We start from the raw sequence: 26,654 nt of genomic DNA on the forward strand, positions 1-26,654 counted from the left end.
GGCAAAGTTCTTCCCTGGCAGAGTTGTGGGGCTGTGGCACAGGCTGCCCAGGGAGGGGGCTGAGTCCCCAGCGCTGAGGGTGTTTAACAGGGGGGAGATGAGGTGCTGAGGGATCTGGTTCAGCTCAGGATGGGAGTGGTTGGACTTGATGATCTTAAAGGGCTTTTCCAACCCTGTGTGATTCTGTGATACACAAGGTTGCCCAGGGTCCCATCCAACCTGGCCTTGAACACCACCAGGGATGGGGCACCCACCCCCTCTCTGGGCAGCCTGTCCCATCTCTCCCAACCCTGGGGTCCCTCCCAACCCTGCCCAGTCTATGACTCTCTCTCAGTGCTACTCAAGCAACCTGGAAAGGCTGAACCCTGCTGAAGCTGCTTTAGAAGCCCAAACTGTGGTAAAGAGCCTTGTTAAGCACGGTGGGCTCACCTACAGAGGGGGGAGCCCAGCCCTGAGCTGACAGAGCTTTACTGCTCAACGCTGCCAAAACCCTCAGGGATGAACCATTCCCATTCCCAGCAGAAAACGTGGATCAGGGAGCTGAGCCCCAGCCCCTGAGCCAGGCCCTGGCTGGCAGGTGCCTCCCCGTGACACGGGCTCAGCTGCACTTTGCCCGTCTTTCCACTTTGTCTGGGGTGCTGGCAGCAGGGACTGACCTTTGCTCCCCATTCCTGAGCCCAGGAGACAGGGTGGGACAACGTGGGGATGGAAATTCAGTGTCAGTCTGTCCTGGCAGACAGGTTCCTGCGCGCTCCCATGTCTGTCATGTGCCCAGCAATACCAGTTTGTAAACAAAGAGCCAACTGGTTTCCACTCCTAAGCGGCTTTGAAGAGTTTCTGGATGAGGAAAACACCCAGAGCAGGAGTGCTGCAGCCAGGGTTAACCTCCCTCAACTTGTGAGCTCCAGGGAGCCCACTTCCCACAGCGATTCCTCTGCTGACAGATCACAGGATCATAGGGGGTTAGAAGGACCCCTGAGAGCCCCTGGGGTCCCACCCCCTGCCCAAGCAGGGTCCCTAGGACAGGGGCTGGAATCTCTCCAGAGAGGGAGACTCCACACCCCCTGGGCAGCCTGTCCCAGGGCTCCCTCACCCTCACTGGGAAGAAGTTCTTCCCCACACTGGGGGGAACTCCCTGGGCTCCAACTTGAGCCCATCGCCCCTTGTCCTGTCCCCACAGACACTGAGCAGGGGCTGCCCTTTCCCCCTGTATCCCATACTTAAGATATTTATAAACATTAAGAAGATGGAAAACATTCCACATCTGCCACTCAGGGGATGTTTACTGGGACACCACCACAGCACATCTGCTTCTGGCACCGGTTCCTTGAGTGGGAACACGCTGAGATCAGAGCCAGAAAAACCAGTGAAGGAAACAGCGTCAGGCTGGACACACACTGATGTCCAGTCTGGACTGGAAAGCCTCCAGTAGCGACCCTGTTTCCACCCCTTCACTCTTTCCAATTGGAAGAACACCTTGAGGTGGGAGCACCAACACCTCCCAGGTGGCTCCCAGAGCTCGGATGCAGTGAGAGTGGAGAAGAGAGCACACACATTTCACACCATAACCCAGTTCCTCCCACTTTCTCCTTCCTCTGTCATTTCCTCAGCTGCTTCCCCACCCAGCACTTCCCCTTCCTGCCCTTCCACTCACCCAGACGTGACACACCACGGGCAGTGGGACCAGCATCCATGGCAGGTTCAGGAGGAAACCAACCCTTCTCGTGTCCTAGGCTGGAGTGAAGCCCCAGCCCGCCCTCACCTGCAGCCCCACGGCTCTGAGCACCCAGCTGGGAGATGGGAACCTTTAACCAGCCTTTCCCATCCCCTCTGGGAACCTGCTGGCACCTGACATGCAGCTCAGCAGGTCCAGCCAGCCCTGGAGCTCAGGCTGCCTTCTGCCTTTGCTCCTGGCCTGCCCCAGTGAGGTCTGCACCCCACTTAACAGTGCTACTAATTACAGGGGGGGTGACAGGATCCTCCCCTGTGAGGAGAGGCTGGGGGAGCTGGGCTGGGTCAGCCTGGAGAAGAGAAGGCTGTGGGGGGACCTCACTGCAGCCTCCCCGTCCCTGAAGGGACCCCAGGAACAGGAGGGGAATGGGCTTGTTAAAGGGCAGAGACTGGCAGGACAAGGGGCTGGAGTGAAGCTGGAGGAGGGAAGGGGGAGAGGAGAGACTGGGGGGAAGTTCTGTGCAGAGAGAGTGGTGAGGGGCTGGAAGGGGCTGCCCAGAGAGGGGGTGGGTGCCCCGTCCCTGGGGGTGTTCCAGGCCAGGTTGGCTGGGGCCCTGGGCACCCTTGTGTAGCTCCAGGCCTGGAGGTTGGTGTCCCTGCCTGTGGCAGGGGGCTGGAGCTCTGGGACCCTTGGGGTCCCACCCACCCCGTGCCATTCCATGATCCTCACAGCAGCTCCAGGACTGTTTGCCATGAGAACTATCACAGGTTATACCAAGAAGCCCCAGCAGCCATGCCTGAGCTGGAGTTCTCATGGGTCTGCTCTCACTAAGGGCAGCACCCTGCTCCTGGAGCAGCCAGCTGATGTAGGAACTCCCTCCAGCACCGTGTGCATGAGAGGGATTAGATTTAAATGGAACACTTCTTCATTTCAGCTCAACACCAGCGGCCCTTCTGCGTGCAGAAATAAGGAGCAGCAGCCCTGAGCCCTGTCCTTCAGCCCCCCAGCAGCCCTGAGCCCTGTCCTTCAGCCCCCCCAGCAGCACTGCTGAGCCCTGGTTGCAGCAGCCCTGAGCCCTGTCCTTCAGCCCCCCAGCAGCACTGCTCAGCCCTGGCTGCAGCAGCCCTGAGCCCTGTCCTTCAGCCCCCCCAGCAGCACTGCTGAGCCCTGGTTGCAGCAGCCCTGAGCCCTGTCCTTCAGCCCCCCAGCAGCACTGCTCAGCCCTGGCTGCAGCAGCCCTGAGCCCTGTCCTTCAGCCCCCCCAGCAGCACTGCTGAGCCCTGGTTGCAGCAGCCCTGAGCCCTGTCCTTCAGCCCCCCAGCAGCACTGCTCAGCCCTGGCTGCAGCAGCCCTGAGCCCTGTCCTTCAGCCCCCCAGCAGCACTGCTCAGCCCTGGCTGCAGCAGCCCTGAGCCCTGTCCTTCAGCCCCCCAGCAGCACTGCTCAGCCCTGGCTGCAGCAGCCCTGAGCCCTGTCCTTCAGCCCCCCAGCAGCACTGCTCAGCCCTGGCTGCAGCAGCCCTGAGCCCTGTCCTTCAGCCCCCCCAGCAGCCCTGAGCCCTGTCCTTCAGCCCCCCAGTAGCCCTGAGCCCTGTCCTTCAGCCCCCCAGCAGCACTGCTCAGCCCTGGGTGCAGCAGCCCTGAGCCCTGTCCTTCAGCCCCCCCAGCAGCCCTGAGCCCTGTCCTTCAGCCCCCCAGCAGCCCTGAGCCCTGTCCTTCAGCCCCCCAGCAGCACTGCTCAGCCCTGGGTGCAGCAGCCCTGAGCCCTGTCCTTCAGCCCCCCAGCAGCACTGCTCAGCCCTGGGTGCAGCAGCCCTGAGCCCTGTCCTTCAGCCCCCCCAGCAGCCCTGAGCCCTGTCCTTCAGCCCCCCAGTAGCCCTGAGCCCTGTCCTTCAGCCCCCCAGCAGCACTGCTCAGCCCTGGGTGCAGCAGCCCTGAGCCCTGTCCTTCAGCCCCCCAGCAGCACTGCTCAGCCCTGGGTGCAGCAGCCCTGAGCCCTGTCCTTCAGCCCCCCCAGCAGCCCTGAGCCCTGTCCTTCAGCCCCCCAGTAGCCCTGAGCCCTGTCCTTCAGCCCCCCAGCAGCACTGCTCAGCCCTGGGTGCAGCAGCCCTGAGCCCTGTCCTTCAGCCCCCCAGCAGCACTGCTCAGCCCTGGGTGCAGCAGCCCTGAGCCCTGTCCTTCAGCCCCCCAGCAGCACTGCTCAGCCCTGGCTGCAGCAGCCCTGCAGTGAATCACCAGCACTGCCAGCCCAGACTGCACGGGGCCAGCAGGACCCCAAACCCAGGCAGGCTGGGGGCTCCTGGGGATGCAGAGAGGCCTGGAGGCATCTCCCCCCACATACAGGGACACAGTGACCCCCCCAGACCGGGGACAGGCCTGCACACCCCCCAAGGACACCCCCAGGACCCAGGCAAGGGCACGGGGACACCCCCTCCCCCGCAGGCACGGGGAAGGACACAAGGACACTCTCTGCCCAGGGACCAGCTGGGCAGCCCCGAGGGTCCCTCCCCGCCGCAGCCACCCCCAGACCCATCCACGGGGTCCCCAAACGCGCCCCATGTGCGGGGATGGGGTCCCGCGGGTCAGCCCGCCCCGGGGCCCGGCGGGGGGGCTGGGGGGGGGAACCCCGGGGGAGCGGCCCCGGGGAGCCCTTTGGGGGCGAGGGGAAGGGGTTGGGGCCACGCTGGGCTCCCCAGCCCCACGGCACAGACGGGGCCGCTCCCAGGCTGCCGGTTGAACGGGATGGGCCCCGCTGCCCACACCGTCCCCCTGCCTGACAGCCCCCTCCCCGTGACAGCCCCCCCGTGACAGACCCCCCCACCGTGACAGACACCCCCCGTGACAGACACTCCCCGTGACAGACACCCCCCCGTGACAGACCCCCCCCCGTGACAGACCCCCCCCCGTGACAGACCCCCCCCCCCGTGACAGACCCCCCCCCCGTGACAGACCCCCCCCCCCGTGACAGACCCCCCCCCCCCGTGACAGACCCCCCCCCGTGACAGACCCCCGCCCACCTCAGGGCCCGAAGCGCCGGGGTCCCCCACCCACGGGGTCCCCCACCCACCCTCCTGTCCGCCTCAAGGCCCGGAGCCCCGGGACCCCCGCCCGCCTCTGGGACCGCAGCCCCGGGACCCCCGCCCTCCTTCCCCAAGGCCCGCAGCCCCTGGACCCCCTGCCCACCTCTGGACCCGTAGCCCCGGGACCCCCGCCTGCTCTCCTTCCCTCCCTCCAGTCCTGCCTCCCCCTGCCCCAGGGCCCGCAGCCCCGGGGCCGCTCGCCCTCCCTCCCCAAGGCCCGCAACCCCGGGACCCCCGCCCGCCCTCCTTTCCTCCCTCCCTCCCTCCCTCCCCGCAGGGCCCACAGCCTCAGGGCCCGCGGCCTCAGGGCCCGCGGCCCCCGGACCACCGCCCGCCTCGGGGCCCGCAGCCCCGGGACCCCTGCCCACCCTCTTTTCCTCCCTCCCTCCCCCCAGGGCCCACAGCCTCAGGGCCCGCAGCCCCCGGACCACCGCCCGCCCGCCCCCCACCCCCAGGGTCCGCAGCCTCAGGGCCCCCCGCCCCCCCTCCCGCCCGCCTCAGGGCCCGCATCCCCGGGACCCCCTGCCCGCCTCAGGACCCGCAGCGCCGGAACCCCCTGCCCGCCCTCCCCCCCTCCCGCCCGCCTCAGGCCCCGCATCCCCGGGACCCCCGCCCCCCCGCCCTCCCTCCCCAGGCCCCGCATCCCCGGGACCCCCCGCCCGCTTCAGGGCCCGCAGCGCCGGGACCCCCCGCCCGCCCTCCCACCCTCCCCCCCCCCAGGCCCCGCAGCCTCAGGGTCCCCCGCCGCCGCCTCCCCAGGCCCCGCATCCCCGGGACGCGCTCAGGCCAGGGTCCCGCGCCCAGAGCCCAGGGTCCCGCACCCGCTCCCCGCCCGGCCGGCGCGCAGGGGGCGCCGCGGGCCGCGTCTCACCGGCGGGCGGCGGCCGGCGGGCCCGGCCGTACTTGGCGGCGGCGCTGAAGCGCCCCAGGCTGCCCATCGCCCGCACCGCGGCCGCCATCTTTGCTGCGCGCGAGGTCGAATGAGGGAGAGGCCGCTCCGTCCCCGGGCTGGCCGCCCCGCCCTGCTGGGGGCTGCCCGCCGCGCTGCCTGTTCTCTCCGCTACCGACTGTTCCTCCCCCGCCTCGTTCCTCTCCGCGCACCGCGGCGGGTCGGACGCTTCCCCTTTTAATTCGGGCGGGAGCGGCGGGTGGGGGAGCGGGAAGACGTGGGGGAGGGCTACGGGGGTGGGGGAGTCTCTCAGGCGGGCGGTGGGACAGCCTGGGGGGCGGGGCGGGCGCGGGGCCTTCCCTGAGCGGCGGCGCGGCGGCTGGTGGCAGTGCGGGGCGGCGCTGGGCCGGCGGAGGTGCGGGGCGGCGGGGGGCTGGGGGTAGGGGGGGGTAGTGGGGGGGGCGGCTGAGGGGGGGCTGGGGGGGCGGCGGGGGGGGGCTGGGGAGGCCAGCGAGGGGATGGCTGGGGGGGCGGGGCTGGGGAGGCCAGCGAGGGGATGGCTGGGGGGGCAGCTGGGGGGGCAATAGAGGTGGCTGAGGGGGTAGTGGGGGGCGGCTGGGCAGGCGGCTGGGGGGGGCTGAGGGGGCAGCGAGGGGGCGGCTGGGGGGGGCTGGGGGGGCGGCGGGGGAGGCCAGCGAGGGGATGGCTGGGGGGGCAGCTGGGGGGGCAATAGAGGTGGCTGAGGGGGTAGTGGGGGGCGGCTGGGCAAGCGGCTGTGGGGGCAGTGGGGGGGCGGCTGGGGGGGCTGGGGGGGGCGGCTGGGGGGGCTGAGGGGGCAGCTGGGGCGGCTGTGGGGGCAGTGGGGGGGCGGCTGGGGGGGGCTGAGGGGGCAGCTGGGGCGGCTGTGGGGGCAGCGGGGGGGCGGCTGTGGGGGGCTGGGGGGGGCAGTAGGGGTGGCTGAGGGGGTAGTGAGGGGGCGGCTGAGGGGGCAGCTGGGGGATGCAGGGAGGGCAGCTGGGACGGCTGGGGGGGGCAGGGGGGGCGGCTGGGGGAGCAGCGGAGGCAGCTGGTGGGGGCGGCTGGGGGGGCAGCTGGGGGGGTAATAGAGGTGGCTGAGGGGGTAGTGGGGGACGGCTGAGCAGGCGGCTGGGAGGGGGCAGGGGGGGCGGCTGAGGGGGCAGCTGGGAAGGCAATAGGGGCGGTTGGGGGGGGCTGAGGGGGTAGTGGGGGGCGGCTGAGGGGGCAGCGGGGGGGCGGCTGGGGCAGCTGGGGGGGGCAGTGGGGGCAGCTGGGGGGGGGGGCAGCGGTGTCCGGTCCGTTCCGTCCGTCTGTCTGTCCGTTGTGGTGGGTGGGCAGGGAGCTGAGGCCCGGGGTGTCGCTTCGCTTTGGGTGGGCCCATGGGGGTTGTACCGGGGGGCGTATTGTGGGGGGGGGATATGGAGGGGGCTGCGTGCGGCCGGGCAGCGGGGCCGTGGGGCGCTGGGGGTGCGGGGGGTGCGGGTGGGGGTGCTTGGAGGACGGGTTCGGGCTGGGGGGAGCGCTGGGGAAGTGTGGGAGGGGTGTCACTGGGCTTTGGCTGACGTTACTTTGGGTTGTGGGGGGATGAGGAGCGGGGCCGTGCGGTGCCAAAGTGGGGCGGGGGGTGGCCGAGCTTTGGGGAGCCACAGGGAGCTTTGGGGAGCCACAGGGAGCTTTGGGGAGCCACAGGGAGCTTTGGGGGGCTGCGGTGCCCCAGCGTGCTGGGGGCTGCCAAGTGTCGCTCTGACCCCCAGGGAAAAGCCCTGGGGAAACCCAGGGAGAGAGCTGGTTCCAACACTTGTGTCCAAAGCAGTGTGTCCAGCAGGGATGGTGCCCCTGGGCTGGGCACTGGGGAGGCTGCAGCTCCAGTGCTGGGTCCAGTTCTGGGCTCCTCAGCATCAGAAGGACATGGAGGTCCTGGAGCGAGTGCAGAGAAGGGCAACCAGGCTGGGGAAGGGGCTGGAGGGCAAATCCTCTGAGGAGCAGCTGAGGGAGCTGGGGGTGTTGAGCCTGGAGAAGAGGAGGCTGAGGGGAGCCCTTCTCCCCACCTGCCCTGCCCTGCCAGGAGGGTGCAGAGAGGTGGGCGATGGTCTCTGCAGCCAGGGGCCAGGAGCTGGGCCAAGGGGCAATGGGCTCAAGCTGCCCCAGGGCAGGGTCAGCTCAGCTGGGAGGGCAAAGTTCTTCCCTGGCAGAGTTGTGGGGCTGTGGCACAGGCTGCCCAGGGAGGGGCTGAGTCCCCAGCCCTGGGGGTGTTTAACAGGGGGAGATGAGGTGCTGAGAGATCTGGGGCAGCACAGGACAGGGGTGGGTGGACTCCAGGAGCTCAAAGGGCTTTTCCCACCCTGTGCTGCTGGGATTCTGTGAGCAGGGGCTGAGGTGAGTGTTGCTCCAGCCATAGGGCTGGGGCACCAGGCACCGTTTCTTCCCCTGGCTGCTAAAATGTGCTGGTGAGGGTTTGTTTGCAGGGAAGCCCTGCTTTGGAACGAGCTTGGGGAAGGGCATTCTGTGGGGCAGTGGGTCTCTCCTGTCCTCCTTCCCAGGCAGGGGGGTGAGGTCAGTGTCAGCAGCTGCAACAAGGGGCAGCAGCACGGCTCTGGCTGTGCCAAGGGGAGTGTGTCAGGGGAGCTGTGCTGGCAGCAGGGCTGGCTGGGCGCTCAGACAAGTTTCCAGTGGGGGAGTGGTGATTGGGAGGGGGAAAACAGAGACCAGGCTGGTGCTGGGTGAGTGGGGGGATGAGTGTTTGTTCAGAGGAGCCTTCACAGGCCACACTCATCAGCCAGACCCCTGCTGGGTGCAAAATCTCACCAGAGGAATCCTCCATGCCCTTGGAGTGCCTCCTGCTTTGGCTCTGGGTGAAGCAGGCAGCTTGTTCACCTCCAAACTGCTCTGCACAGACCAGGCTGGACTAAGGTTGGTCTCTCTGCACCTCTCTAGACACCAGGATGAGCTCCATGCTGACCCGTGCGCTCAGGAGCCTCCCCGCTTCCTCGGCGTGGGCTGCCAGGGGCTGTGAGTATCTCTGGGGCTGTTTCAGGCTGGAATCAGTGGGTGACAGAGTCCTGGTGTGAGGCTTGGGCTTGGGATGGGTGTCCATGTCTGAATCTGTCTTGAATCTCACCTCAGAGAGCGGGGATGGAGCGAACCCCATCGTGTTTGTGGGGGGAATCTCCTGTGAACGGGGAAGCTGAAGGAGGTTGTTCCCATGGAGCAGCCTAACCAGTCCCTCTCAGATGTGCTGGCCCAGCTGCCTTGCTGTGGCATTACCCCACCTTTTGAAGTGTTCTTACAGGAACCAGAGAGGTCTCTAACGTTTCAGGCTTACAGACCCTGTGTTCCCCTCTCTTGTTTTCCAGTTGCTCGATCCCTCAGCTGCTCGTCACAGCTCCAGGCTGCAGGTAACTCACAACCCCCAGCACTCACAGCAGGTCTGGGCTATGGAACGCTCTTCTCCTTCCTCCTGAAGCCCAGAAACACACTCTGCCTCCATCCCAGCACCCCTCAGGAGTGGTAAACCCCTGAAACTAGAGTTTTACTCTGTGGAAGTGCTGGCAGCAGTGTCCTCTGTGCCTCTCCCCTCGCTGCCAGCAGCCGTGCCCAGTCCAGAGCTCCATCATCACCTGACAGATTGCTATTTATAGGACCTAAACTGAGAGGCTGAGCTGGGGGTTTATAGGCTGTTCCAGGGGAGAGGATTGTCCCTGAGAAAGGAGAAGCTTGTGGACTTAGCTCTGAAGTCCAGTCAGACCAGTAAGATCCTCGGGTCTCGGTGGAGCTGCTGAGGTTCAGTGGGATCTGAGCAGTTGGGGTGATGTGGGGGGTGTTACTCACCTCACCAACGCTTTGAGCAGCCTGGGTTTTGGAAACTGGCCTAGAGAGCAGCCCCACCTTGTCCCCTCTGCTCTGCACAGGGAGCCTTGTGTAACCCAAGAGCAGTGCTGGAGTTTCATCCTGCTCCTCTCTTGCACGTGGTGTCGAGCTGGACTTAATCAGCGCTCTGGAGTCCGTGTCCTTTGGTGGCTGGAAGGAGCAGCTGCCCTGTGCTGCCCTGTGTGCTCAGAGGGACTTGCAGGTCTGGATTCTTGAGTGCTGAGAATTCCCTATGGCAGAGCAGAGCTCAAACGGTGACTTGGCACAGAATCCCAAGGTTGGAAAAGACCTGGAAGATCATCAAGTCCAACCATTCCCATCCTGAGCTAAACCAGATCTCTGAGCACCTCATCTCCCCCCTGTTAAACACCCCCAGGGCTGGGGACTCAGCCCCCTCCCTGGGCAGCCTGTGCCACAGCCCCACAACTCTGCCAGGGAAGAGCTTTTCCCTCCCAGCTGAGCTGACCCTGCCCTGGATCAAGCCTGAGAGGGAATCTGATCAATGGTTATCAATATCTTCCCAGTGAGGGTGAGGGAGCCCTGGGACAGGCTGCCCAGGGGGTGTGGAGTCTCCTTCTCTGGAGAGATCCCAGCCCCTGTCCTAGGGACCCTGCTTGGGCAGGGGTTGGGACCCCAGGGGCTCTGGGGGGCCCTCCCAACCCCTACAGCTCTGTGAGTCTGTGATTTCCATGCCTTTAATCCCAGCTGTGCCCTGGCCTCAGAGGAGCTGCAGATGCATCTCTGCTGAGGATGAAGCACTGAGTTGTTAAAGCACTTGTGACAGATCCCATAACTAACCAGACAGGGACAAGATTGCAGCCCAGGTGTCCTCCCTACTCTGCTTTTGACAGGCACCAAAAGAGAACAGTTTCCCTGGTTTTCTAGTGGTTTTCACAGAATCCCAGCCTGGGCTGGGCTGGGAGGGACCCCGAGGGTCCCAGAGCTCCAACCCCCTGCCACAGGCAGGGCCACCAGCCTCCAGGCCTGGAGCTACACGAGGTTTTAGCAGGCTCTCACTCCTGGTAACAGTCACTTCTCTCAGCAGTGCAGCCCAAGAGCAAGAAGACCTTGGCCAAAAGTGGGGTGAAGAACATCGTGGTGGTCGAGGGCGTCCGCATCCCGTTCCTTCAGTCTGGCACCACGTGAGTGTCAAGTAGCGAGACAAGGCACCCTGATTTGGTCAATCCTAGGCCCTTTCCTGTCAGGAAAGCTCTTTTATTCACTTGAGTGTAGTTTCTCTGGAGTAAAGAGCAGTGGGGCAGCCACAGTCGTGCCAGCTGAGCTCCTGAATCCACGCGCTTCGCTTGCCTGTGCGTGGATCCTGAGAGGAGTGAGGATTCCTGCCCCTGAGCCTACAGCAGGCAGAGCAGAGCGCTGTGCAGAGCTGGCAGGAGAGCTGCAGGGAAGCTGCTGAGGGCTCCTCTCACTCACACCACATTCCCAGCTGAATTAGGACCCAGCAGAACTCTTAGGGTGGGAGGGGATTTATTCTCTTTGCTACTCGATGGTCTTGGAGTGGCAGCTCTGTGTCTGAGCACAAAGTCTTCACACCCCAGGCTCTGAAATCATAGAATCATAGAATAGCATGGGTTGGAAGGGACCCCAGGGGTCCCAGAGCTCCAGCCCCCTGCCACAGGCAGGGACACCAACCTCCAGCCCCCTTGTCCTGCCAGTCTCTGCCCTTTAACAAGCCCATTCCCCTCCTGTTCCTGGGGTCCCTTCAGGGACAGGGAGGCTGCAGTGAGGTCCCCCCACAGCCTTCTCTTGATTGGAAAGGTTTCTTTGCTGCTTACAGCAGTGAAGTACACATCAGTATCAGTTCCTGACACTCCTAAGTCTCTGCCTCTCTCCTTTCACCTCCAGGTATGCGGATCTTATGCCACATGACTTAGCGAGAGCGGCGCTGCAGTAAGTGATTCAGATCCCAGCAGGGTCTGGGTGTTGGCACAGGGGCTGTAACTGGTTTGAAGTGTCTGTGTGCTGGGCTCCCCGGGGCAGGAAGGACAGGGAGCTGCTGGAGAGGGGACAGCAAAGGGCTGTGGGGATGCTGAGGCCACCAGGACATCTCTGGGCAGAGAGGCTGAGGGACTCGGGGCTGCTCAGCCCGCAGAAGAGAAGCCTGAGGGGGATCTGCTCAGTGCTGAGCAACCCCTGAGGGGGGGGCTCAGGAGGAGGGGTCAGGCTGTGTTCAGGGGGGCCCAGGGACAGGCCAAGGGGCCCTGGGCACAGACTGGAGCAGAGGAAGTTCCCCCTGAGCCTGAGGAGGAACTTGTGTGCTGGGAGGGTGGCAGAGCCCTGGGCCAGGCTGCCCAGAGAGGTTGGGGAGTCTCCCTCCATCCCTGGAGCCACCCCAACCCCTGATCCTGGGCTGAGGGGACCCTGCTCTGGGGGGTCTCCAGAGGTCCCTGCCAACCCCACCAGTCTGGGGCTCTGTTAAAGGTGAGATTCTGGCTTTGGGTCTGAACAATCCAACCCAGATGCTTCAGTTTTCATGGCCCATCCCCACTGTAGTCAGTGGCTTGAGCAGTCAGGTCTGCAGTAGCCTTCTGTCAGTGTTCTGTTCTGAAGAGATGGCACTGCTGTCCTGCTTGTCACCTTCCAGTTCATTTGAAGTCTGACTGGGGTTTTCTGAACACAGAGTAGTTCCTGTTGAGGAGGAGGTACAGCTCATGGGAGAACCAGTCTGGGCAAAGCAGAGAAAACTCTTAGGTGGCAGGAAGAATAACAAGCTGATTCTGTCATTGTCCATCCTGCAGTGATCTGATGAAAGCAGGAGGCTGTTAGCAGGGGGTTTGTTTTGCTGAGAAGCTGTCAGAGTGCTGCTGCAGAGAGAGAAGGTTTTACCGAGGGGAAAGGAGGTTTCAGGGCTCAAGAGGAGTCACACTGAACCAGAATCACAGCATCACAGAGCTGTAGGGGTTGGAAGGGCCCCCCGGAGCCCATGGGGTCCCACCCCCTGCCCAAGCAGGGTCCCTAGGACAGGGGCTGGGATCTCTCCAGAGAAGGAGACTCCACACCCCCTGGGCAGCCTGTCCCAGGGCTCCCTCACCCTCACTGGGAAGAAGTTCTTCCCCACACTGGGGGGAGCTCCCTGGGCTCCAGCTTGAGCCCATCGCCCCTTGTCCTGTCCCCACAGACACTGAGCAGAGGCTGCCCATGGCCCCTGGGTCCCACCCTTCAGCTCTTGATCCCCAGTGATCAGATCCCCTCTCAGGCTCTTCTCTGCAGGCTGAACAGCCCCAGCTCCCTCAGCCTTTCCTCCCAGGGGAGATGCTCCAGGCCCTTCAGCATCTCTGTCCCTCCTCTGGACTCTCTCCAGGAGATCCCTGGCTGGTTGATCCCAGGGAGCCCAGAACTGGACACAACACTCCAGAAGCACATGAGGCTTCTCCTGAACCTCAGAGGGGCAGGAGACAGAGCTCTGTCGTTGCCTGGTTCTCCAGCTGGGCTGGTGGGAGGAGAACTGTTGGAGCACTGTGGCAGGGTTCTTGCTGCCATGGCTTGTCTGCCCTTGTCCTCAGGGGGCTGCTGAACCGCACCAGCGTGCCCAGGGATGTGGTCGATTACATCGTTTACGGCACCGTCATCCAGGAGGTGAAAACGAGCAACGTTGCCAGAGAGGTGGGTTATGGGTGGCACTTCCCCCCCCCGTGAGTCTGATCTCTGCAACCTGCACCAAGATAACAAACCCTTGCAAAGAAAGAAGAGGTGTCCAGTGTTATGGTTGGGTTGGGCAGGGTGTGGGAGTATTGTGTGTCAGCCAGGGGGATGGCTCTGCCTCCTGTGGAAACCCACCCTGGATCACAGAATCACAGAGCTGTGGGGGTTGGAAGGACCCCCCAGAGCCCCTGGGGTCCAACCCCTGCCCAAGCAGGGTCCCTAGGACAGGGGCTGGGATCTCTCCAGAGAAGGAGACTCCACACCCCCTGGGCAGCCTGTCCCAGGGCTCCCTCACCCTCACTGGGAAGAAGTTCTTCCCCACATTGGGGGGAACTCCCTGGGCTCCAGCTTGAGCCCATCGCCCCTTGTCCTGTCCCCACAGACACTGAGCAGAGGCTGCCCATGGCCCCTGGGTCCCACCCTTCAGCTCTTGATCCCCAGTGATCAGATCCCCTCTCAGGCTCTTCTCTGCAGGCTGAACAGCCCCAGCTCCCTCAGCCTTTCCTCCCAGGGGAGATGCTCCAGCCCCTTCATCATCTTCCCATGTGTTTTGATGCTTTGAAGCCTCTGCTCAATTCTCCCCTCCCTGGGAGGCTGCTGGAACCCCTTGCTGATCACTCAGCTCTTAACTACCTGTTGGACTCAACTGCTGCCTGGCCCAAGGTGCTCAGCAGGGCTGTGGTTAAACTCTGGGATGTATTTCTTGCAGGCAGCTGATGGGATGCAGCTTTTTGGGTGGTTTGAAGCAGAGATGCTCAGCTGCCCTCTGCTCCAGCACTCAGTGAGCACAACTCACCTGTGACAGACAGACAGACACCCTGAAGTCGTGTCACAGAGCCAGCATGAGATGGTTTTAGAACCCAGAGAGTCTCTGCAGCTGAGCAAAAACCCTGATGTAACCTGGGCTGGGAGCAGTGGAGTTGCTGAGGCTTCCAGTTCCCTGGGCAGCTCCAGCCTGGCGCTGGGAATCGCTCTGGTCACGTGCCTGTCAGCTGAGGCTGCCCTGGAGCTCGAACTGGGAAACAACTGCTGAACTTTGAACTAGTTGGCCACGTCCCAACTAGGGAAGGGAGTACTGGGAGTGGTTCTGCTGTGGCTGGAGGCCCTGTGCCCTCCCAGGTCAAACCAGAGGCTGCCTTCTGATCCGCAGGGAGTGTTTTCTGTTCCCTCTAGAGCAGCTCACTGGGGGGGGGAATAATTCCTGTCACATGTCGCCTTTTGGGAATCAGGTGAAGCAAAGATGATGTCAGGGAGCTGGAAGCTCTTTAGAAAATGTGAGGCATGTGATTAGCTTGTCCCTTTGTTAATTGGGGTCATAGAATCACGGAATCCCAGCCTGGGCTGGGCTGGGAGGGACCCCAAGGGTCCCAGAGCTCCAACCCCCTGCCACAGGCAGGGACACCAACCTCCAGGCCTGGAGCTACACAAGGGTGCCCAGGGCCCCAGCCAACCTGGCCTTGGACACCCCCAGGGACGGGGCACCCACCCCCTCTCTGGGCAGCCCCTTCCAGCCCCTCACCACTCTCTCTGCACAGAACTTCCCCCCAGTCTCTCCTCTCCCCCTTCCCTCCTCCAGCTTCACTCCAGCCCCTTGTCCTGCCAGTCTCTGCCCTTTAACAAGCCCATTCCCCTCCTGTTCCTGGGGTCCCTTCAGGGACGGGGAGGCTGCAGTGAGGTCCCCCCACAGCTTCTCTTCAGGCTGACCCAGCCCAGCTCCCTCAGCCTCTCTCCATGGGGAGCTGCTCCAGCCCTCTGAGCATCCCCGGGGCTCCTCTCACCCCTCTCCACCAGCCCCACATCTTCCTTGTGTTGGGCCCCAGCTCTGGACACAGGACTCCAGCTGGGGAGGGCAGAGCAGAGAGGGACAATCCCCTCCCTGTCCCTGCTGCCCCCCCTCTGCTGATGGAGCCCAGGATCCCATTGGCTTTCTGAGCTGTGCAGAATGGCATTGAGAGGCTGGGCAGCCGTCCTCTCCTCATCCTCCCAGAGCCCTGGGAGGGGAAGAGCTGCTGCTCAGTGATCAGCCAAACAAACCCTGGGTGTCCTCATTCCCAGCTTGGGCTGCAGAGGTGTGTGGCTGGGTGAAGGGGTCTCCCACCCTGTGGAGCAAGCAGCGTGGGGTTTAACAGTCATTCTTCTTGCTCACAGGCTGCACTGGGAGCAGGTTTCTCTGACAAAACCCCAGCCCACACGGTCACCATGGCTTGCATTTCTTCAAACCAGGCTATGACCACAGGTATGTGGCTGGATGGATGAGCTGTGGGTTTGGGAGCGAGCTGAGTGGCCCCCCAAGGTCCCTCACCTCACTCAGAGGGTGTAGTGAGCATGAGTAAGCACCAGCAGGAGCTCTGGAGTGGGAGGAAGTCGTTTGTACTGCCAACACACACCCTGAGTAGGGAGCCAGCAGCCTGACTGTGGTCAGCTGTAGTGTCTGTTAGCTGGGGAGGGGAAGACCATGTCCCAACGAGGGAGTTGTTGCCTTTCAGGCTCCTTTTGCTTTTGATTTGGCCTAAACAGGGGGGGAAAACCCAACCCAAACCAGATTAGAGACCCAGATAGAGAATCACAGACTCCCAGGGTGTGTTGGGTGGGAAGGGCCCTGCCAAGGCTCCCCAGCCCCACCCTGCAGTGACAGGGACATCTTCACTGGAGCAGGGTGCTCAGAGCCCCATCCACCCTGACCTTGGGTGTCTCCAGGGATGGGGCCTCCCCCACCCCTCTGGGCACCCTGGGCCAGTGACCCACCACCCCCAGAGTGAAGAACTTTGTCCTGACACCCACCCTAAATCTCCCCTGTCCCAGTTTAACCCATCCCCCCTCATCCCATCACTCCCTGCCCTGGGAACAGTTCTTCCCCACCTGTCTCAAGTCACTGGGGATATTCATAGAATCCCAGCCTGGCCAGGGCTGGAAGGGACCCCAGAGCCCACCCAGTCCCAGCCCTGCCATGGGCAGGGACACCTCTCCCCAGCCCAGGCTGCTCAAGGCCCATCCAGCCTTGGACACCTCCAGGGATGGGGCAGCCACCCCCTCCCTGGGCACCCTGTGCCAGGGCCTCACCACCCTCCTAGGGAAAAATATCTTCCTGAGATCGAATCTGAATCTCCCCCCTTCCAATTTAACCCCATCCCCTCATCCTGTCACTCTCTGCCCTGCTAAAAAGCCCCTCCCCAGCTTCCTTGTAGCCCTTTCAGGGACTGGAAGGTGCTGTGGGATTTCCCCACAGCCTTCTCTTCTCCAGGCTGACCCAGCCCAGCTCTCCCAGCCTGGCTTCACAGGAGAGGTTCTCCAGCCCTCTGTTCATCCTTCCAATTGGATTCTTCTCCCAGCTGCTGTGTGTGGCAGAGGAGTCTCAGCAAAGATGGGAACTCAGCCGTTGGCTGAGCGTGTGGTGCCCTGTGACTGCTCCCAGCCCAGGGGCTGGGGTCGGGTGGGCTCTGGGTCTCTGGTGGGATCAGCACCTCTTCTCCCTGCAGCTCTGATGGCCCCTCTGTCTCCTCCTGCAGGTGTGGGGATGATTGCAGCTGGGCAGTGTGACGTGGTGGTGGCAGGGGGTGTGGAGCTGATGTCAGACGTTCCCATTCGCCACAGCAGGAAGATGAGGAAGACGATGCTGACGCTGAACCGAGCCAAGACCTTGGGCCAGAAGCTCTCCCTCATCTCCAAAATTCGCCCTGACTACTTTGCCCCTGAGGTAACCTGTTCTTCCCCTGGTGTTCAGACCCTTCAGTGCAACTGCTGTGTAACACGGTGTGAAACAAGTTACCTGAGGGGATTGTTGTGTCCCCAGTGGAGAAGATTTACAAAGGGACAGAGAGACCCTCCATGAGCAGAGGGGGGGCAGCAGGGACAGGGAGGGGATTGTCCCTCTCTGCCCTGCCCTGGGGAGGCCCCAGCTGGAGTCCTGTGTCCTTTGCAACCCATGCCAATGATGGTGTGATCCCAGAGCTCCAACCCCCTGCCACAGGCAGGGACACCAACCTCCAGGCCTGGAGCTACACAAGGTTGCCCAGGGCCCCAGCCAACCTGGCCTGGAACACCCCCAGGGATGGGGCACCCACCCCCTCTCTGGGCAGCCCCTTCCAGCCCCTCACCACTCTCTCTGCACAGAACTTCCCCCCAGTCTCTCCTCTCCCCCTTCCCTCCTCCAGCTTCACTTCAGCCCCTTGTCCTGCCAGTCTCTGCCCTTTAACAAGCCCATTCCCCTCCTGTTTCTGGGGTCCCTTCAGGGACGGGGAGGCTGCAGTGAGGTCCCCCCACAGCCTTCTCTTCTCCAGGCTGACCCAGCCCAGCTCCCTCAGCCTCTCTCCATGGGGAGCTGCTCCAGCCCTCTGAGCATCCCCGGGGCTCCTCTGACCCCTCTCCAACAGCCCCACATCTTCCTTGTGTTGGGCCCCAGCTCTGGCCACAGGACTCCAGCTGGGGAGGGCAGAGCAGAGAGGGACAATCCCCTCCCTGTCCCTGCTGCTCCGGGCTGACCGTGTGGCTCTCACGCTGCATCTCGCTGTCCAGCCATGCAGGGCTCACCCAGCTTCCAAACAGCTGCCCAGGGGGAGGTGTCTGTGGGTGCTGACTGTGTCTTCCCCATTCTCAGCTCCCAGCTGTGGCAGAGTTCTCCACCAGTGAGACCATGGGGCACTCAGCCGATCGCCTGGCCGCTGCCTTCGCCGTGTCGCGCCTGGAGCAGGATGAGTACGCGCTGCGCTCGCACACGCTGGCCAAGAAAGCCCAGGATGGAGGGTTGCTGCTGGATGTTGTGCCCTTCAAGGTGCCAGGTAAAAGCACAGCCCTCTCCTGGCTGCTGTGTGCTCGTTCAGTGAGGAAACATCCTCCTCCTCAGCCCAGGCTGGGAGAGGCTGTGCTGGGGAGCAGCCCTGCAGAGAAGGACTCGGGGTGCTGGGGGGTGAGAAGCTCCACCTGAGCTGACAATGAGCTCTCACAGCCCAGCAGGGTGATGGTGTCCTGGGCTGCAGCAGCAGGAGCGTGGGCAGCAGGGCTGGGGGGGGATTCTGCCCTCACAACTTGGCGCCTCAACCTGAGCTGATCGAAGCCCCTTTCCCCATCTTAACCTTCACAATCTGAATTTAAACTCTTTTATCAGCCAGCTTTCCCCTGTGGTGATTTTTTCTTACAGTGAATAGATGGCAGCACTTTGTTTTTTGCCATTTTCAGAGAGAAAGTAACACAGCTTCAGTCTCCTGGTGCTGCTTCCTTAGCCACGTTAAACATCCTGGTACCATGGAAGGATTTTCCCTTTGTTCCTCCTCCCACTCACAGAATCCCAGCCTGGTCTGGGCTGGGAGGGACCCCAAGGGTCCCAGAGCTCCAGCCCCCTGCCACAGGCAGGGACACCAACCTCCAGGCCTGGAGCTACACAAGGGTGCCCAGGGCCCCAGCCAACCTGGCCTTGGACACCCCCAGGGACGGGGCACCCACCCCCTCTCTGGGCAGCCCCTTCCAGCCCCTCACCACTCTGTAGAGAGAGTCATGTCTCATAGTTGGTTCTCTTTCCCCCCTGCACTCCTGATTCCTGCCTCTCAGTGCCTCTCATAGCTGAAGGGAGCTGTTTTCATCCCCAGGCAAAGAAACTGTGACCAAAGACAACGGGATCCGCCCGTCCTCCATGGAGCAGATGGGGAAGCTGAAACCAGCTTTTGTCAAGCCCTTCGGAACCGTCACAGCTGCCAACTCCTCCTTCCTGGTGAGGCCTCTTCCCCTCACTGAGCTGCAGGGGAAAACTCTCTGGTTCCCCCTCTGCCTCCTGTAGGCACGTAGATCAAGCTGGAGTAACCATGGAATCCCAGATGTGTTGGGTGGGAAGGGCCCTGTCCCAGTGACCCACCCCCCTCAGAGGGAAGAACTTTGTCCCAACACCCACCCTAAATCTCCCCTTTCCCAGTTTAACCCATCCCCCCTCGTCCCATCGCTCCCTGCCCTGGGAACAGCTCTTCCCAGCTTCCTACAGGCACCTCTCAGGGGCTGGAAGGGGCTGTAAGGTCCCCCCACAGCCTCCTCTTCTCCAGGCTGAGCCAGCCCAGCTCTCCCAGCCTGGCTTCACAGCAGAGCTGCTCCAGCCCTTGGCTCATCTTTGGGGCCTCCTCTGGCCCCTCTCCAACAGCTCCATGTCCTCCTTGTGTTGGGGACCCCAGAGCTGGACCCAGCACCCCAGCTGGGGTCTCCCCAGAGCAGAGCAGAGCAGTGTCCCTCCTGCTCACTACATGTACATAAAATCACAGAATCTCATACAAAGTGTGCCAGCCTTTGACACCCTCCATCAGTGCCACCTTCCAAACCTGGGTGACCTCTGGTGCCCACGAGACTCCTGGCACCACCATGATGAGCTTGGCTCAGGAATCACTCCAACCTCCCTCTCTGCTCTGCCCTGGGGAGGCCCCAGCTGGAGTCCTGTGGCCAGAGCTGGGGCCCAACACAAGGAAGATGTGGGGCTGTTGGAGAGGGGTCAGAGGAGCCCCGGGGATGCTCAGGGGGCTGGAGCAGCTCCCCATGGAGAGAGGCTGAGGGAGCTGGGCTGGGTCAGCCTGGAGAAGAGAAGGCTGTGGGGGGACCTCACTGCAGCCTCCCCGTCCCTGAAGGGACCCCAGGAACAGGAGGGGAATGGGCTTGTTAAAGGGCAGAGCCTGGCAGGACAAGGGGCTGGAGTGAAGCTGGAGGAGGGAAGGGGGAGAGGAGAGACTGGGGGGAAGTTCTGTGCAGAGAGAGTGGTGAGGGGCTGGAAGGGGCTGCCCAGAGAGGGGGTGGGTGCCCCGTCCCTGGGGGTGTTCCAGGCCAGGTTGGCTGGGGCCCTGGGCACCCTTGTGTAGCTCCAGGCCTGGAGGTTGGTGTCCCTGCCTGTGGCAGGGGGTTGGAGCTCTGGGACCCTTGGGCTCCCTTCCATCCCAAGCCCTCGTAGAGGTCAGCATCATCATCATCAGACGTGCTGAGGGTGCCCTCCATCCCTCTGGCTGTGTCACCAATGTTTCCTGGAAGTTTTGGCCCCCGTGCTCCTCTCCTGCCCTCACCAGCTTCCTCTGCTTCTTCCAGACAGATGGGGCTTCTGCCATGCTGCTCATGTCTGAGGAGAAGGCTCTGGCCATGGGATACAAACCCAAGGCCTACCTGAGGTAAGCAGGGACTGCTCCTCACAGCCTCTGAGCTCTGCTCTTCCTTCCTGCTCCTCCTTGTGTCACTGACAGCGCTTCTCCTCTGCAGGGACTTCGTGTATGTGTCCCAGGATCCAAAGGACCAACTGCTGCTGGGGTAGGTGACTGCACAGCCTGGGTCCTGCACCTCAGGAGGACTGAGCCCTGGCACCAGGGGGGAGCTGCTGGGAGGCAGCGCTGGGAAAAGCCCTGGGAGTGCTGGGGGACACTGGGCTGGCCATGCCCAGCACCGTGTCCTCGGGGCAAGAAAGCCAAGAGCATCCTGGGGGGATGAGGAGGAGTGTGGGCAGCAGGGCAGGGGTTTCTCCTGCCCCTCTGCTCTGCTCTGCCCTGGGGAGGCCTCATGGGGAGCAGGGGGTGTGGGGCTGGGCTCCCCGGGGCAGGAAGGGCAGGGAGCTGCTGGAGAGGGGACAGCAAAGGGCTGTGGGGATGCTGAGGCCACCAGGACATCTCTGGGCAGAGAGGCTGAGGGACTCGGGGCTGCTCAGCCCGCAGAAGAGAAGCCTGAGGGGGATCTGCTCAGTGCTGAGCAACCCCTGAGGGGTGGGCTCAGGAGGAGGGGTCAGGCTGTGTTCAGGGGGGCCCAGGGACAGGCCAAGGGGCCGTGGGCACAGACTGGAGCAGAGGAAGTTCCCCCTGAGCCTGAGGAGGAACTTGTGTGCTGGGAGGGTGGCAGAGCCCTGGGCCAGGCTGCCCAGAGAGGTTGGGGAGTCTCCCTCCATCCCTGGAGCCACCCCAAGCCCTGATCCTGGGCTGAGGGGACCCTGCTCTGGGGGTGGGTCTGGGGGGTCTCTGGATCAGTCAGGGAGTCTGTGTGTTGCTGTGGAGTGGGGTGCTGGTGTCAGGAAACACTCTCAGCAGCCTGGTGGTTCCTGCCTGTCCCTCAGGCCGACATACGCCACTCCCAAGGTGCTGGAGAAGGCTGGGCTGACCATGGCCGACATCGACGTCTTCGAGTTCCACGAGGCTTTTGCGGTGAGTTCCCTGGGTGCTGCTCCCTCTGGCTCTGCTGTGGTGCTGGGGAGCGTTCTCCTTGCCACCTTGTCCCTCTGCCTGGGTGTTTCTCTAGGTGTGTAACACTTCATGTGCATCCTGCTGGTGGGTTGTGGTGCTCCGAGTCACCAGGGGGGATGCAGATCTTCTGAAGCCACGTGTAAAAACTCCTCTTGTGGCTCCCAAGGCCCTTGTGTGACTCTGCTCCTGCACATCACCTGCTGCCTGAGCTGGGGACCTGTGCTCCTGCAGCGAGGGGCTGACAGGACAGCACCTCTTCCAGCTAAGGTTGAGCTAATGGGAAGTGGTGAGCTGATCTGAGCTGATCCTGATCTGAGCTGAGCTGATCCTGAGCTGATCCTGAGCTGATCCTGAGCTGATCTGGGCTTTATTTGGTTTCACAGACCCCTGGATGGGTGGGGTTGGAGGCACCTCTGGAGATCAGCTGTCCAACCCCTGCTGAAGCAGGGTCACCTTGAGCAGGTCACACAGGATCATGCCCAGGACCCCAGGGTGGGATCTCCCAGGGGAAGGAGCCTCCCCCCCCTCTCTGTGCAGCCTGGCCCAGGGCTCGGGCACCCACAGAGGGAAGAAGTTCTTCCTCTTACTGGGATGGACCTTCCTGTGCTCCAGTTTGTGCCCATCACCCCTTGTCCTGTCACTGGGCACCCTGAGAAGAGTCTGACCCCATCCCCTGGGCACCCCTTTGGCTGTGGATCCTTGTGGAGATCCCCCCACAGTCTCCTCTCCTCCAGCCCCAGCTCTCTCAGCCTTCCCTCCCCCAGAGATGCCCCAGCCCCTCCTCATCCTCATACCCTCCCTGGACTCTAGCAGCTCCCAGTCCACCCTGAACTGGGAGCCCAGCACTGGACACCCAACTCCAGCTGTGGGGCTGAGCAGAGGGGAGTGACAGACCCCCCTGGACCCCCCAGCCACCCTCTGCCCAAGGCCCCCAGTCCCCATCAGCCCTGAGGTCACAGAGCTGGGCATGGGGAGCTCAGTGTCACCAGGGCTGCAGCTCCTCCTGCTCCCAGCAGCCCCCCTGAGCTGTCCTGGGGTGCTGGGGGTTGCTCCTCCCCAGGGCAGGGCCCTGTGCTCACCCTGGCTGAACCTCACCAGGTTCCACTCTTTGGCCTGTCCAGGTCTCAGTGAAGGACAGCACAGCCTCTGGTGTGTCACCAGTGCTCCCAGTTTGGGCACTGGGGGCACTCTCTGTGCAGCCTGTGGCTGGGTGTGTTGGTCCCAGGCAGCCCCAGCCCTGGGACACACCACTGGCTCTGGCCTCCAGGTGGGTGCTGGGCTCTGGTCCCCCTGGGCTCTGCTGCTCAGCCCCCTCCCCTCCTCCAGCACCACAGACCCAGCTGCTGACAGAGGGACGACTCGCTGGGTTTGCTGGTCAGGGATTGAGGGGGGAGTGATGGTCCCACCAGTGCAGCTCACCAGCAGCTCCCACAGCCCTTTCCAGCCTCACCAGCCCTTGCTGCAGGAAAGCTGTTTCCCCTCTCTGACTGCAGTGGCTGTAGCTCCACTCCTGCTAACTCCATTCACCAGCACTGCCCACGGGCTGCTGTACCCTCCTGACCACTGCCCTTCCCTCCTTCCCAGGGCCAGATCCTGGCTAACCTCAAAGCGATGGATTCAGACTGGTTTGCACAGAACTACATGGGCAGAAAGTCCAAGGTAAGATGCAGCCAGGATGTGGTTGTCATCAGTGTAACACCCAGACAGCTTGAACTCCCCGTGGGGTGGGATGTGCTGGTGCTGCAGTGCAGAGCTCAGAGCTCCAGTGATGTTCTGTGAGGAGACATCACAGGGTCAGCACGTCCCAGTGCAAGCAGCTCCTTTGGGGACGATGGTGTTGCCATCATCAGTGTGGAGGGAGGTGGCCAAGAAGGCCAAGGGCATCCTGGCTGGTGTCAGAGCCAGCGTGGCCACAGGGCCAGGGCAGGGATTGTGCCCCTGGGCTGGGCACTGGGGAGGCTGCAGCTCCAGTGCTGGGTCCAGTTCTGGGCTCCTCAGCATCAGAAGGACAGGGAGGTCCTGGAGCGAGTGCAGAGAAGGGCAACCAGGCTGGGGAAGGGGCTGGAGGGCAAATCCTCTGAGGAACAGCTGAGGGAGCTGGGGGTGTTGAGCCTGGAGCAGAGGAGGCTGAGGGGAGCCCTTCTCCCCACCTGCCCTGCCCTGCCAGGAGGGTGCAGAGAGGTGGGCGATGGTCTCTGCAGCCAGGGGCCAGGAGCTGGGCCAAGGGGCAATGGGCTCAAGCTGCCCCAGGGCAGGGTCAGCTCAGCTGGGAGGGCAAAGTTCTTCCCTGGCAGAGTTGTGGGGCTGTGGCACAGGCTGCCCAGGGAGGGGCTGAGTCCCCAGCCCTGGGGGTGTTTAACAGGGGGGAGATGAGGTGCTGAGAGATCTGGGGCAGCACAGGACAGGGACGGTTGGACTCCAGGAGCTCAAAGGGCTTTTCCAGCCCTGGTGATGCTGGGGTTGATTCTGTGAGATCCGGAGCTGTGACAATCATGGATGGAGAGGAGGCCAGTCCCCTCCTGGTGCTGATTGTGTGTCCCCTGCCCCCCCTGTGTGTTCCCACAGGTGGGAGCCCCTCCTCTGGAGAAGTTCAACACCTGGGGGGGGTCGCTGTCCCTGGGCCATCCCTTCGGCGCCACCGGCTGCCGCCTGGTGATCACGGCTGCCCACCGGCTGAAGAAGGAGGGAGGCCAGTACGGGCTGGTCGCTGCCTGCGCTGCGGGGGGACAGGTAACGCTGTGCAGGGGCCTGGCCCCTCGGGGGATGGGGCTGGGCATGGCACTTCCACTCCCCTTGGGGCTCTGAAGTCCAGTCTGGGCACACCAGGACCCCTTTTGATTTTAAGACGGGCATCTACTGGTGGGTGAGGGTCCAGGGAGGCCACTAAGATGCTCAGAGGGCTGGAGCAGCTCCCCATGGAGAGAGGCTGAGGGAGCTGGGCTGGGTCAGCCTGGAGAAGAGAAGGCTGTGGGGGGACCTCACTGCAGCCTCCCCGTCCCTGAAGGGACCCCAGGAACAGGAGGGGAATGGGCTTGTTCAAGGGCAGAGACTGGCAGGACAAGGGGCTGGAGTGAAGCTGGAGGAGGGAAGGGGGAGAGGAGAGACTGGGGGGAAGTTCTGTGCAGAGAGAGTGGTGAGGGGCTGGAAGGGGCTGCCCAGAGAGGGGGTGGGTGCCCCGTCCCTGGGGGTGTTCCAGGCCAGGTTGGCTGGGGCCCTGGGCACCCTTGTGTAGCTCCAGGCCTGGAGGTTGGTGTCCCTGCCTGTGGCAGGGGGTTGGAGCTCTGGGACCCTTGGGGTCCCTCCCAGCCCAGCCCAGGCTGGGATTCTGGGATTCTGTGATGCTTGGCCCTCCCAGTGATGTCTCTGTTCCTCTCCCCTCTCAGGGCCACGCGATGATCGTGGAGCTGTACCCGCAGTAGCGGGTCGGGGGCCGTTGGGCATTCACCCCTCCTGTGCCTGGCGATGCCGTTTCAATGCACTAAGAGCAACCGTAACCTGCCATCCTTCCCAGGAAGGATCTTTAAGTGGCCTTTGTAAATAGCTTGTAGCTCCTCAACTGGTAACTTCCAACCCATGAACCCATGCTGAGAAACATCCCACTTCCAGGAGAGGAAAATGGAGCCTGGCTCTTCATCTCTCCAGGGTGATGAGCTGGATTTCTCCTCCTGGAGAAGAAGATCGATTCCAAAGCTGTGTATGGAGAAGTGAGCTTGGGGATACGGAGAGCAGCACGTCCAGGAGGGTGTGGGGCGAGCTGGGGAGTAGCAGCTGCTCTCAGGAGCTGGGTTTGGGAGGGGAGGAGGAGCAGGGGCCTTTCCTGCCCAGTGTCCAGGTGGGGCTGGAATTGGCAAAATGTTTCTGGTAAATGAGCGTCGCTGAGGTTTGTCACAATAAATCAGGGGAGGAAATAAAGGTCTGTTGGGGTTTGTTCCCTCCCCTGGCCTGAAATCATAGAATTGTAGGGGTTGGAAGGGACCTCGAGAGATGATCGGGTCCAACCCCCCTGCCAAAGCAGCTCCCTAGGACAGGTGACTCAGGAGTCCAGACGGGTCTTGAATCTCTCCAGAGAAGGAGACTCCACACCCCCTGGGCAGCCTGTCCCAGGGCTCCCTCACCCTCACTGGGAAGAAGTTCTTCCCCACATTGGGGGGAACTCCCTGGGCTCCAGCTTGAGCCCATCGCCCCTTGTCCTGTCCCCACAGACACTGAGCAGAGGCTGCCCATGGCCCCTGGGTCCCACCCTTCAGCTCTTGATCCCCAGTGATCAGATCCCCTCTCAGGCTCTTCCCTGCAGGCTGAACAGCCCCAGCTCCCTCAGCCTTTCCTCCCAGGGGAGATGCTCCAGGCCCTTCAGCATCCCTGTCCCTCCTCTGGACTCTCTCCAGGAGATCCCTGGCTGGTTGATCCCAGGGAGCCCAGCACTGGACACAACACTCCAGCTGGGGCCTGGCCAGGGCAGAGCAGAGGGGGAGGATCCCCTCCTGTCACCTGCTGGGGATGGTTGGGGGGGGGCTGGGTGCCCCATGGTGTCTGTTCTCTGGAACGGGGGGCAGCGGCTCGGGAATGGCTGCGCGGACACGGGGGCTGCGCGGACACGGAGGCGCCGCCGCTCGGGCCGGGCCGGGACAGCGCGGGGCCGGATTGAAAAGGAGCGACGTGATTGGGCCAGAGCGGAGGAGCCGCGCGGCGCCGATAGGCGGGCGGCGCCGGGGGGCGTGGTCAGGGGCTTTAAAAGGGGCGGCGGGGGCGCCTTGGGTGCCAGTGGGGGTGGGGGGGTGGGGACCGTGGGGGGCCGGGGTGCTGCTGCCGCTCTGCGGGCCGCTGGTGAGCGTGGCCGGGGGCGCCGGGGTTTTGGGGTGGGGGGGCCGGGGTTGTGGGCTCGGCCCGGGCGGGCTGTGTAGCGCGGCAGCGGGGTCCGGTCCGGTCCGGTCGTGGGGCTGAGCCGCGGCCACGGGCCGGAGCGGCACCGGCCGGAGCCCCGCTGCGGGTCGGGGATCTCGGAGCTTTAAATACCGAGTGGTGACGCCAGTGAAGCTGCGACTGTGAAACCCGCCCCGTGCCCCGATGGCTCGAAGACACCGCGAGCAGCGAAGGGAAATAGAGGCTGTCCCGGGGCTGGAACGAAGGTTGGTTGTGTGGGAAAGGAGCCGAAATCACCTGGGACGTGAATAAAGACTCTGGGGCTGGAATAAAGGCTGTGGAATTCAGAAAGGAGCTGGAATCACGTGGGGCTGGAGCTGAAATCCCAGGCTGGAGTAAAGCAGGTGGGGCTGGGGCTGAAATTGGTGTGGGGCTC

General features: G+C 63.4%; 2 protein-coding genes across 5 annotated transcripts in view; one reads left to right on the forward strand and one right to left on the reverse strand.

Moving 5' to 3' along the window:
* The window catches only part of HADHA (hydroxyacyl-CoA dehydrogenase trifunctional multienzyme complex subunit alpha), a 31,003-nt gene extending 25,291 nt beyond the window's left edge, over window positions 1-5,712 (reverse strand). Inside the window, exon 1 of one of the 2 annotated variants that reach the window (XM_084262070.1) lies at window positions 5,622-5,712. In XM_084262070.1, the coding sequence (XP_084118196.1) occupies window positions 5,622-5,709 (88 nt within the window). In that variant the 5' untranslated portion in view covers window positions 5,710-5,712. Of the gene's footprint in view, window positions 1-1,654; window positions 1,743-5,621 lie in introns of those variants that run through there. The other variant, XM_084262071.1, reaches the window with a different exon arrangement.
* A 300-nt stretch (window positions 5,713-6,012) lies between these two features.
* HADHB (hydroxyacyl-CoA dehydrogenase trifunctional multienzyme complex subunit beta) lies at window positions 6,013-25,270 on the forward strand. Of its 3 annotated transcripts, none has more exons than XM_084262535.1 (16): window positions 6,013-6,054; window positions 8,592-8,666; window positions 9,011-9,052; window positions 10,567-10,666; window positions 11,388-11,432; window positions 13,046-13,145; window positions 15,333-15,420; window positions 16,691-16,878; window positions 17,779-17,959; window positions 18,764-18,885; window positions 20,226-20,305; window positions 20,394-20,441; window positions 21,232-21,319; window positions 22,943-23,017; window positions 23,924-24,088; window positions 24,742-25,270. In XM_084262535.1, the coding sequence occupies exons 2-16, from the start codon at window positions 8,600-8,602 to the stop codon at window positions 24,775-24,777; spliced, it is 1,425 nt and encodes a 474-aa protein (XP_084118661.1). In that variant the 5' UTR covers window positions 6,013-6,054; window positions 8,592-8,599; the 3' UTR covers window positions 24,778-25,270. The 3 variants fall into 3 exon arrangements, with proteins under 3 accessions (XP_084118661.1, XP_084118663.1, XP_084118662.1); XM_084262537.1 differs by having other exon boundaries at window positions 10,570-10,666; XM_084262536.1 differs by lacking the exon at window positions 6,013-6,054 and adding an exon at window positions 7,677-7,736.
* The last annotated feature ends 1,384 nt before the right edge of the window (window positions 25,271-26,654 follow it).

Source organism: Gallinula chloropus (genome assembly GCF_964237585.1).
Source record: "Gallinula chloropus genome assembly, chromosome: 3".
Lineage (NCBI taxonomy): Eukaryota > Metazoa > Chordata > Aves > Gruiformes > Rallidae > Gallinula > Gallinula chloropus.

Excerpts from the sequence above, each read along its gene's own strand:
- HADHB (XM_084262535.1), top strand. The coding sequence starts at position 8,600 with ATGAGCTCCATGCTGACCCGTGCGCTCAGGAGCCTCCCCGCTTCCTCG. Across the intron at positions 9,053-10,566 it reads GTCACAGCTCCAGGCTGCAG|CAGTGCAGCCCAAGAGCAAG; the intron begins GTAACTCACAAC and ends CACTTCTCTCAG. Across the intron at positions 20,442-21,231 it reads AAGGACCAACTGCTGCTGGG|GCCGACATACGCCACTCCCA; the intron begins GTAGGTGACTGC and ends CCTGTCCCTCAG.